The sequence below is a fragment of the Solea solea genome, chromosome 13 (genome assembly GCF_958295425.1).
Source record: "Solea solea chromosome 13, fSolSol10.1, whole genome shotgun sequence".
Classification (NCBI taxonomy): domain Eukaryota; kingdom Metazoa; phylum Chordata; class Actinopteri; order Pleuronectiformes; family Soleidae; genus Solea; species Solea solea.
The window spans coordinates 2,509,017-2,521,615 of record NC_081146.1 but is presented as its reverse complement, the minus strand read 5'-3'; the positions used below and the strand labels follow the sequence as shown (position 1 = coordinate 2,521,615).

At 42.5% G+C, this 12,599-nt stretch overlaps 1 protein-coding gene across 3 annotated transcripts in view; it reads left to right on the top strand.

Annotated features, from left to right (window-relative positions):
- The window catches only part of bcam (basal cell adhesion molecule (Lutheran blood group)), a 69,557-nt gene that overhangs the window by 43,462 nt on the left and 13,496 nt on the right, over positions 1-12,599 (top strand). For all 3 annotated transcript variants that reach the window (XM_058647356.1, XM_058647358.1, XM_058647357.1), the window contains exons 2-3: positions 9,530-9,657; positions 10,328-10,544. In XM_058647356.1, coding sequence (XP_058503339.1) covers positions 9,530-9,657; positions 10,328-10,544 — 345 coding nt within the window. The remainder of the gene's footprint in view (positions 1-9,529; positions 9,658-10,327; positions 10,545-12,599) is intronic.

Below are 12,599 nucleotides of genomic sequence, written 5' to 3'. Positions count from 1 at the left end.
ATTCAGTATCACAGCCATAAACACTGCAGGCAAACACAAGAGATAAATGGAGAGAAGAATAAAAGGTTAGAGGATTGTATCTAACATCTTATGAAACCTTTTTCCCCTGCAGCCTCTGGTCCTCTGGTGGATTTAGAAAGTGTCTCCTCTGCTGGATGCAGATGAGCGCCGCTGCTAGTTGCTACCTGCACGTTGTGTGTGTTGCTGCAGGGTCCCAGGTGTAGATTTTACCTACACTTAGGTGGTACATCGGCACAAGCCCAGACAGGAACCCGGACAGACTCATCCACATCCTGTAATTGTGGTGCATGTTGCTCCTGCACATCCGGGATACGTGTATCGGGCTGTTAATCTGGCCGTTCCCTCCGAACCCTCACAAAAACACACCGGTATCAGAAAAACAGCAGAAGTGACGTTTGAGTATTAAAGGTTTTATTGTGTTTGGCTCCATTTTCAGGCGGCGATATCATCTGTGAAGCTGTTGACTCGGCTTTGGCCTCTGCAGTCAGACAGTCAGAGCACATTTACACGACTCATGTCTGATTCTCTGATTGCTGGTAATTGGTAACTTAGGAGTGATGTCGGCCTTTTGATGTGGGGCAAAAAAAAGGGGGAAAATCCTCAAAGGGTTTTCATTTGATTCTTGTGAGAGTTATTACTGTCAAATCCTGACTGTGTATTGATTAAAAGTTGGTGAAATGCTCAAGTTTCTTTTCACCAAAGGGGGGGGGGGGGGGGTTATGGGGAGTATGGAGGCGTATGTGCCACGTGTGAATTTTATATGGAAACAATATCATGAAAAGACAGAATTCTAAGGTTAAAGTCAGTAAAAGAAAATAAGAATAATGATTTTTTTTCCCTCAGAATTATACGAAAAAACTGTTAGAATTCTGGCTTTTTAAAAATGTCTTTTAAAAAAAAAAAAATCACACACGCTCCTATTCTTCTGTAAGGGGGGGCGGGGTTTATTTGATGCAGATACAATAACTGACTGAACGCCCGGAGGCAGAAGTGCAGTAGTTTTATTAGGCAGCTTAAACAAATACAGTGTGCAGTGTGTCGAGGGAAGCGTTTATCTGGGAGTCTTTATGACTTTATGACTCTGCTGTGAAGGTATTTGAATGAATCCACGTCCTTTGTCACTGGAAATCATGAGTAAATGATGTCACAATAGCAAACACAAAGAGGGTCTTACACAGAGCAAACACAAAGGTCACCCAGGAATCTATGAAGATTAATCGCACTGAACCACATCAGCGTGTGTCCTGGGAAATGTCTTATTTACATTGTTCAGAACATATTGAAACTGTATTAACACAGTGGATGCACATGTTTGACAGGATTAGATGTTCAGCGAGATAAGCACGTCTTTTACAGTGTGGTGCCACTGACATGGAGTCCAAGAACCAGATTCAGATACATTATGCATTCAGCTATTTATACAACCTTTTCCTACTGAAAAGTCCCATTTATTCCAGAGAGAAAATGGTGATACTGGTATCTTGTTTGGCACGTTTGTGTCACTTAGATAATTAGTGATGGAGGCAGCAGTGAATGCCTCTTTTCTCAGTGGACTTTGGAGCAGAGAGAGAGAGTGGATTACAAACTTCCATTATCATTATTATTTTTATTATAATTATTGCCACAGGACATGTGACTTTTTAGTATTGATTTTGTGTGAATATGATGTCTTTTTGACTTATTTTGCACGTCTGTGTGAGCAGTGCTCGTCTATGAATACAGTAAATGACAGTGAGTTTCACGTCAGCGTCATGCTTCCCTCTCAAAGGTCAGCGCTTGGCAGGACACCAGGCCCCCACACACAGTGCACCGCGTCAGTGCTAAGCAATGCTCTAATGATCCACTTACAATTAGAGAAACTTTCCAACAAGAGTTGGTATTTAGTGTCTGCGTTTGTCTTATTTTTAAGGTACTTTGTGTACAGGCTGTTCTCGGTGTGCGACGACTTCTCCTTCTGCCGCACTTGTTCGTATTCCGTCCATTTGGGAAACTTTGTCTCTGACTGTCGTCCAACTGTAATTCTGTGTGTGTCGTGTGTCTTGCTGTGACTGTCTTTTTCACTCTCTCCCCATGTGGCATTCACTCTGTGTGTGTGTGTGTGTGTGTGTGTGTGAGAACATGAGCAGCTGCTGTCTCTGCACTGCACCTGTTCTTGTCTCATCATCAGTCACTGACGGACTCCAGGCCTTACATGGACCCACCCCGACACTTGTGGGTGCCCCCGCCAATACACACACACACACACACACACACACACACACACACATGAACATGCTGTACATATATATATATATATATATATATATATGTATATTTATATATACTGCACATAAATGAGACCCTCTCTTTTGCTTAGCCAGAGTCACACAGACCAACTTTAATCTCACTCTCATGGGAAGAAAAACATCTGTATTCTTTAGGTTTTATTATTCATGTTTCCATCTCACAACCGCCTGAGTACGTTCCTTGGTTGCATGAAGTTTGACTCTCAGCGAACAGACTGGCAGTCCTCTACAGTCCTCTGCAGTCCTCTGCAGTCCTCTACAGTCCTCTGCAGTCCTCTGCAGTCCTCTACAGTGGGGCTCTCTGCCACGCCTTGCTGCCCACAACTGCCCTCACATACACAGACTCTGTGACTGCTGTGAGTCAGTCACATGGTGTCACATAGTGAGTAGCTGTAACACCATGTGGTGGAAGTGAAACCACATTTATTCTTGAACGACTGTAAGAAGTGAGTCACAGCTCAGGCCTGCAGTTCATCTATTACAGTGACGTGTTTTCCCGCCGTGTCATGCTTTTATGCGCCGCTCACATTCTTATGATGGGAAGCAAGTCGATGATTGACTCGATTTGTTCAACATTTACTTTGGAGTTTACATTTGTGTCTGTTTTGTTTTTGCTGTAACAGAATCAGGAAGAAAACGCAAACAGACGAAGCTTAATAGATCCAACTATGTTAGAAATCATTACAACTGAATCATTGTGGTTTGGGGCCAGAATAAGACTTTTGAAAATGTCATATATTTAATATTTTTTGACCTTTTCTTACTTTTTATGGACCAATCAAGAAAATAACCAATAGATGATAGATTATGTAAATAATCGTTAGTTGCATCAATCATGTCTATATCATTTGGTTCAGTAACAGACAGAGTATGTTTTTCTCTTTTTTACCACAAGGATTGCGGAGATATTTCAATTTGTGAGTGTACAATAATGTAATACAATACAATTAGGTGCATGTGCATCGATTACTATGCAGATATGCTGTAGATATGCAGAGACCTGACTCCATGATTAATAAGTATGGAAATATGATATTGCATAGTGATCAGAGTGATATAATATAAACTTTTTGCCAGTTTTGACAGGGTCGGACCACCGAAAACAGACTTAAATAAGTCAATTATCAAAATGAATCATGCGTTGTTACACCTGAGGTAGCGTCACTGTTATGCTGTCTGCATGCAGTCTTTCTGCTGCTGCTGCTGTGTTTCTACATAGACTTTGCATAAAGGAATAATGAATAAATAAATCATAGTTTCGCTACTCAACTCAATACTCCTCAGTATAAGGCTGTGGATCCAGCCGCCCTGAAAATACACTTTTAAAAAATACACATTAGTAGTCAATACATTTAGGAAACACAAATGTCTTTTATTTTGAAAGTGTGCCTATCTTATGAAAAGGAAGAAGTTCTGTGCTCGTGATGTGTCTCCAGATCTCACAGCACTAATACTGATTATCGAAGCACACATTCACCTTCATCATCATCATCATCATCATCATCAGCGGTGCAGATAAATCTCATCATATTAAATCTATATATTAGTTCTGTTTTTTTTAATGACCTCAGTCCTCGTGACATTGAGGCTGTGTCTCCTGCTGCAGGACACAAACACGCTCATCCTGTTAGAGGCCAGAGATGTTTTGGACCAGACACACACACACACACACACACACACACACACATTCACAGGTACACACACACACACACACACACTCTGACATCCCTCGTCCAGCAGGTACCACGCTGCACGCCTCTCGTGTCCTTTCCTGTTCCACTCACTCACTTCACAGTGTCCTGGCAGTGATGCAGATCCTTCACACATGCTGACTCTAATCTTACTCTGTTTGGGTTAGCAGTTAAAAGAAAGAAGGGAAGACAAGCGGACATCATTAAACGAGTGGTTCATGGCGGTTTCATAAACACACGCTCCCTTTGTCCTTTCCCTGTTTCCTTTGTGCCGTCCTTCTACCGTCTTTCTCTTTCTTTCAAACACACTCGTCACACGACTGAGTTTGTGCGCCGGCTATTTAAAGATGCTCTTTGAGAATAAGGGATGAAAAGAGGAGGGAGTTTGAAAGGGGGAGAGAGAGAGAGAGAGCGATGGAGAGAGAGAGTGGCTCCTGGTTTGATGTCCAGAATATGGCATTAGCTAAGATGAGGACAAGAGAGGAAGGAAGCAAGGACAGGAGAGAAAGAGAGGGACGAACCATCTGGTTCTTTTCATAATAAAGGGCACCTGCTTGTGTGTGTGTGTGTGTGTGTGTGAGGGAGATGCAGCACACAGAGAGAGATGAGTCAAAGGAAAAGGCAAAAGCAGACGCTCACAGAGAGACAGAGAGTATTAAAGATGGATTCACATTAACTTTTCAGTGTCCTCCTTTGCAGAGTCGCTTTGACTGCAGACTTTTGGATCTTTTTCTTTTCACACACACACACACACACACACACACACACGTGGTGGCATGGTTCAGTTGCTCATAAATATCACATGCATTATAGATATACTGTACCAGTGTGTGTGGGTTAGCACAGGTCACAGTCTGACCGTCTCGTTCCCATCTGTCCCTCTCTGCAGTCACGCAGCCCATCACACACCACCTCACACACACTTTCCCTCTCTTTGGCTAAATCCGATTAGTCGGCCTGCGTCAGCTAATGAGACCCCCATGTAGTTAAACCCCACCTCCCTCTCTCTCTCTCTCCCTCCCTCCCCACAGCCCCTCTCTTTCTTTGTCTGTCTCTAACACACACACACACACACACACACGTATGCACACTCTGATGGCCAACAGCCTGTCTCTAAATCCACAAACACACAAACACACAAACACACACACACACACACACGCAGACACACACGTGCTCTATGCTGAGCTCGGACAGCGGCCTCGCTAATTATGTTTTAATTGCCCGCCTCTGTCAGTCCAGCTGCCTTGAGTGTAGATTACAGAGCCGTGGCCTGACTGATCACTCTGACCCACAACATACTGTGAACTGACACCAAAAGAGGAGGAGGAGGAGGCAAAGAGAGGAAGATGTAGTTCAGATGGACTTGATTTTTGAGTTAAAGGAGAGAGTGCACACAGTTATACCAGTTAGGGTTGTACATTTCATGCATTTACCTTTAACATATTGAACAGGTTAATATTCTACTACTAATTAAAGGTAGAGTTTTGTTTTTTTAAATTGATCAATAATTCCTCATGTTCCTCTTTCAGTCATTGAATAGAAAAAAGAGAGAGAGAGAGAGAGAGAGAGAGAGACCTTCTCTGGTCTACACAGGGCTTGAAATCCTTGAAAATCCTTGAATTGTAATGTTGTGTTTTGAAAAGTGCTTTAATGAGTGCATTTCTCTCACATGAATAGTTTATTGGCAGAATAGCTTATTTATTAGATGGAAGAATAAATAAATAAATAAATAAATAAATAAAAACAAAAGACTGAGCCTGGACCTTTGCTTGCTTGTGTGAGAGTGACTATTATAAAACATGATTCCATTTCTTTTAATGTTATAGAAACTGCGGAATAACCTGTTTTTCTTTTTGAGTATTTTTAGATTCATATAAATTCTCCACAGCTGCTACATGCAGGAAAAACATTTAAATTCACCTTAAAAGTGCTTGAAAGGTGCTTGAATTTGACCTGGTAAAAGGCGTGTGCACCATGTCTGTCCGTCACAGTGCTCCTGCTCGTGGCTCTTCCACTACATTTACTCTGCATGCAGCTCCCTTTCTTTGACAGATCACTTCTCTACTTCTAATAACAACTTCCTGTCCTGTAAAGAAACTTGTCGTACGCCAATAAAACATGTTTATATCAGCAGAGCGGCTCAGAGAAGCCTGAGGTCGTGTGTCGGACACCAGGAAACTCTGTCCTGTGTCTCTGTCCATGCTCAAGTGCTGGTGTTTCTCCAGTTATCCTGCTCATGCAGCAGCTCTGAACTCATAATAAAGGAAACCGGAGCAAGCCTTTACGGGGCCTGAAGCTGACCACTCCAGAGTAGCCAGTGCTGGACTATTATTGATACAAATATAACATTAAAAAGTGCATTAATTATAGTCGCTCACATGCTTGTTTTCACCTTCCAGAAGTTTGCCTCTTGTATTCACAGTGAAGCACCAAGTGTGTCGATACTGAACTTGAATTAAACCAGTTTTTTCAAACTTAACTTAATGAGCAAATTAAAGCCAAAGATCTGTGAATGTATCTAAAGATATCTAGATTTATTTCATAGTAAACGTTTAGGTTCGGTTCAGTTTGGTACAGTATGGTACAGTTTGGAATGGTCCTGGTCCTGGGTCGGTCTTGTGTTTCTACTGAGAACAGTATCTTTACTTGTTCTTTTGTTTCCTGCTCGGTCTGTGGAACTTTGTATGAGAATAGACTGTTTGCTGTGACGTCCATGGGATATTTACACCGGTCGCAAGGGAGTTGACATGTTTCTGTTGCCCAGTCAGCTGACTGTCGCAGACCGTACCATTTTATTCTGGTTTCCCCGAGGGAAGGGTGCCGGAAACGGATCGGTTGGGACCGGTTATTTTGGTGCTTTATTCCTCCTGTATGAAAGCGTTTCACTGGGTGGAAACATGGCTCTGCAAACGTTTGAAAAAAGAGTGCTTTACAAGGTAAAAGAGTAAGTAAGTACACAGTGTGGATACAATGTTCTCATCCTGAAGTGAAGGTCAGAGAGAAGAGCGAGTCTGTGTGTGTTTGCTCCTCAAGAGCCAAAGAAGTGAAGAGTTGGGGTTCCGGGGCACATGTGCCAGTAAGTCACTTGATTTAATGTGGTATGTTGTTGACGTGAGTGTGTGTTTTTCTCTCAAACCCTCGAGTTCGGCTTACTCACACATTCTTGTGCGTTTGCTGGACTTGGCTGGCTTGTTTGTGTTGGCGCAGAAACAGAGGAGGAGGATTTTCTCCCGGGCTGCTTCCCTCACGACAAACTCCGATACATGAGCCTCGGTTTGTTGAACTAATGTTTGGTTCACTCGAGAGCTACGCTGAGCTGCTGGGAGATAATATTTGAGATGGAGACAGTGGGAAAAGAGAGAAGAGTACATAAGGAGAAGGAGAGGAGGGATGAAAGTAAATAAAGACAAAGTGGAAGAATAAAGCTGTGGACAGAGACATGAGATCTTTTCATCTGAAGTCAACGCTTGACCGACCCCTGACCTCATGTGGTCTGTGGGCTGGGGTGAATTTCAGCGTCTCCCTCTCTCTCTCTCTCTCTCTCTCTCTCTCTCACACTATATCCATATGAGCTCTCCTCTCCACCCTCCCTCGTTCTCTGCAGAGTGATAACAAGGCTGCCATCCCTCGGCTCCTCTCATCTCTCTTTAGACGTTTTTTGGAGCAAACACACTTTCATGTCTGCTTTTTAAAAACGAGCCTGTCGGTTCCCAGAAGCCGCTCCTCCAGCAGCTCTCGGCAAATTTCTCACAAGACATAAGATCAATTATTCAGGAGTAGATTTTTGTTGTCCAGAAATCGATGATTAATTCATGCTGCCGCACAGTGTATGAGCCTGAAAATGTTCGTCTCTGTTATTTTAATGAGGTTTTTAAAGCTGCAGTATGTAACTTTCTTTGTGAACAGAACTCTTTGCTGCGTCACAAAACAGGCTCTGTCAAGCAATACTATCAGACCTGACTGAGGGAGCGTTTGTGTGTATACAGCAGCCGCGCCGAGGCGGACGGGGACGAATAGTGTCCCCCAAACTGCCGACTGGGTTTAGTAGAATTAACTTCTGGAACTTTTTGTGGACTCTTCTCTGCATCTGTTAGATTTACTTCCTGTGTGCAGCATGAGGAAATGAGATCTTAACGCTGCTATACTGAGAAACACAGGGTGACTCGTGTGGAGCTGATAGAGTTTGAATGCAGCAGACTTGTTTATATTTAAAATGCTCCAGCTTTAATTTGATGTTTTTGCTGTTCATAAAAAGAATTTAAGAGAATGTAAGAGTAAGGGAAACTGTGTACATTGTGACCTTGTTACCTAAAAGCTGCCGGAGTCAGAAAAACAAAGAAATAATTCATAATAATTGACAAGTATATGGAATATACCAAAGAAGGTCAATATCTGCTTCTTAAAATACAACGCTCTTGATTCATATAACTGATGATAGAGAATTAGGGGGCGTGGCTTCCCATAGCCAAAAAGAAAAATAACTTTGCTTGTGACCTCAGCCACACGGGGCCACATCTAGTGTACTCCTGGTGCCCGGATAAATGATGGAAGATGTGCGGATCAGGGAGCAGTGTAAAGACAAAACAAGAGAGAATTAAGGACTTGAAATGACTGTGGAAGTTTTTATAGTTCATTTCTGCCTTGACTTTCTTTTATCATTGGAAGAAGCGTAATTCACATTTCAAGTGTAATATCCCTTTTAATTTGCAAGGATTACACACATTTTCCATTGGAGATAATAAAAAATGTATTTGACTCTGTGTCACGTCAAGGGTAAGGAACTTAAACAGCCTCAGTGTTCACTGTATGGATGTGTCGTCTGTTCCTCTGGCATCATCATGGTGTCAGTTGTTATCTGTGTGTGTGTGTGTGTGTGTGTGTCTTTAAAGCGTGCTGTAATCACAGACCAGCCTCTGCGAGTGTGTCAGTGTGTGACAAGTGATGAGTGCAAAGCGCCAGCAGGAGACGGCGTGCTCCAGCACTGATACACTGATCCCTCGCGGTCACCACGCGGCTGTTCACGGTTCTTGTAGTTGTGTTTGAACAATCCCACAGCCCTGGACGCACACACACACACACCTACACACGCACACACACACACACACACACACACACACACTATAGTTTAGTTTGTCATCATTTGGGGTTTTAGTGTTTGTGCTTCCGTCTTATCTCCTCGTTTCCTCCACCTTGGAGAAGTTTATTGTCATCACAGATGACGCCATGTGCGTTATAATTCAGAGCAGATTGGAGTCACCTATGTTCTTTATCTTTCACCAATTCAATTCTTTTTCTACTATCTCACTTTAATGTGAGCAGTTTTTCATCATTATATGACCTGTCAGTGTGTCATATTGTCTGAGTTAAGGCTCTAAAAAGACTGTGTTTCCTAGTTTTGGATAAATCCCTGTTTGCGGCTTACTAAAACTGACTTTACTCAAAATAAATGACATTTATATCTTCCTAATTTCCTCATGTTTTCAGTCCCTAATCCAATGTTGTCCTCTCCGTCTGTGTCTTTCTCTCCAGTGTGCTGTGCGGCTGTGAGTGTGAAGGTTACGCCTAAAGTGGAGGTTTTAAAGGGAGACACGGCCAAACTGCCCTGCACGTATTCTGGCACGCCACCGTCCGGCAACGATATCGTGGAATGGTACATTGTAAGTCGTTTTCCAGTGTTACCTTTGTTCCAAATGTGCATGTGAAAGGATAGTATCGCTACATTATCAGCACTGACTTTACAGAGTTGTCTTTGTAGCAGATTTTAGCGACTTAATACCTGATAAAGTCTATGATATCTAAAGACTGTGTTTATTAACCTCTCCTGCACCAAAGTCTACTGCTGCCTCGTTCAGTCACTTTGTGTCTCTGAGATTTATCTGAACAAAGGATTCACAACGTAACACATCAGCAACCTTTGTGTGTAGATCTGAAACTAACGATCATTTTCATAAAACTGATTAATCTGTCGATTATTTTCTCGATTAATCGATTAATCGTTTGGTCCATAAAATATCAGAAAACCTTAAAAAATGATGATTGTTGTTTGTCAAACCTGGAAATGATTCACTTTTAAGAAGCTGAAACAATCAGAAATCTTGTTTTAATCATGAAAAAAACTTCAAACCGATTATCAAAATAGTTGTCGATTAATTTAGTAATCGATTAATAATTGATTAATCGTTTCAGCTCTAATTGATTTTCTCTATAGACTTTGGTGTGGAGAGTGAGTGATTTACAGGCGTCAGTCTTTTTTTGTCCCTTCATGTCTTTCTTTTTCTTTCACTCCTTCATCATCATCATCATTTTTCCCTGCGTCTGACCTTTCAGGAGGAGCAGGGAACCAGGAAGCGTGTGGCTTTCCGACCCCAGGGTGGCGCTGGAAAGAGTGACGAATTCACCCCTCTGAGCGGCCGGGTCACTATCGAAGAGGACTTCACCTTGACCATCACGTCCACTCAGCCCTCGGATGAGCTCGTGTTCTACTGCCAGGTCAACGCTGGCCCTGCCGGGGTGGCAGACGCTTCCACCATGCTCAAAGTCTTCTGTGAGTCAGCTGTTGCCCTTCGACCTTTCATATGACCCCTTAACATGACCCCCTGAGACTTTCCCGTCAGCTGTGGGTGTGTGGAATTTCCAACTAAAGCCTCTTTCACAATGATATTGTGGATAAACCTGGGATTTTGGAACCTCTTGGTGAACCTATTGCCAGTGGTTGTTCTCACAAATGCACCAGAATCAAGAGAGCTCAGAGAGCTGAGGGTCCCAAGTTGTGAAAAGTTTTGCTAAAAACATTTACGTCTAACGGTGACGGCTGGGCAACATGAGAAAAATCGACTTTAATCACAGAAGCTGAAGCTGATACAAACCCAGATCTCTGACCTGGGAGTAAATGCTGATTCCCAGTGGGATATTTGTGTGTCACTGCCCTGAGGTGTGTGGCTTCCATCCGTTCTGTTCATGCATACTATGATTTAAAAGTGGCTTAATTGCTCTTAATGCATGTCATTCATTTGGCTTATTGCATTTCACACACACACACACACACACATGCACCAGTATGATTTGACACACAATTGTATAGATCTTACGTGAATTAAGCAGAATGAGCTTTTCCTCCGTGTGGAGACTCGTGCAGTAACTTTGATAAGTTTCCCCAGAGGTCAATTAACCACAATCTAATCACTCTTCAATCACACCTGTCATGTCTCATATATCTCACCTTAATAACTGTCCAGATTTATCACCGTGGCGCCGGGGGCTGACCCCGGTGCAGCTCGCAGTGCCCTTGCTCCCCCCCTCAGAAATCCCTTCCACAGACATCAATCATACTTTTAGTATTTAGCAGACACAGCGAGATAAATAGGATTCATTTGCATTCTGGATTGCACTGATCACGAATCTGCACCATGAGAAAGGCAACGCAAAACAAACTGTTGTTTGGTTGAAGTTAGAGAATAAAAGTCAGATTTCTGAGGGAAAATAGTGAAAAATACACAAAAAAACATGTCAAAGCGTAAAGGTGCTTCTTCTAAATGAGTTATTTCACTTTATTGTTGCTCTCTCAGGCGCTGACGTTTAAAGCGCTCTCAATAAATGAGACTTTAGAACGTGAAGGGGCCAGTCAGTGTTTCACAAGACCTCCATAAAATGCTGTTTGACAAGGGCCTGGTCAGATGCACTCAAGAAAGCAAGAGAACAACCTGTCCCACAGACCAGCAATTATCTCTGTCCTCTGTCCATTTGAACAGTTGACTCCTCCGGGGGATGAATAACAGCGCGTCTGCCCGGCCTTAACTTAATAGCACTGAGTTATGAGGTCTCCTGGGGCTGAAGCTGCAGCAGTGATAGACTGCTCTCTCTCAGTGTGCAGAACAACAACCTCACTTCAGTGTCTCTGAGAGCCCGTTCAGACCACGTCTGAAGAAGAGGTGAAGCGTGCCTAGTTATTTATTTATTTAAACAATCGGATTACCTGTTTTTACGTCCATGTAAACAGAGATTTGTCATTTCTAATCCCAGTGATTTTAATCCGATTGAACAGCATAGCTACTGATCCACACGGGATTTGAGCCACTTGATATCGATATTTATCACAATATAATATAAATGAAATCAATATTTCTGTAAGGCTGGGAGACGTGGGTTATACATGATATCTGAATATTGTTATATTGTCCTCGTACTGTATATACAAGATATATGACCACACAAACACACACACAGCAAAATATCCCAGATATCCAAATTCTATGACTACGTCTTATTATAGATATAATATCAAGTATTTCCTTCTTTTTGTGGTGTTAAGTCCTCACTGGGAATCCTAATGACTGTGACGCATGGATGAGTGCACTGCACTCAAGGGGGTGACAATAAAGAATTGATTGAGTGCAACAGAAAGTGAAACTGTTTATTTTCACAAGAAGTGGAGAAGTGGACAGCTGCAGCGATAAGATGACCTCGCATGTGGAGTGAACGTGTGTGTGTGTGTGTGTGTGTGTGTGTGTGTTGTGTTTCCTTTGTGCGATCTGACTGTTATCAGCTCATGTGAACCAGGTCACAGTGAAATAATGTGTGGAAGCATATTTACTGCTCAGCT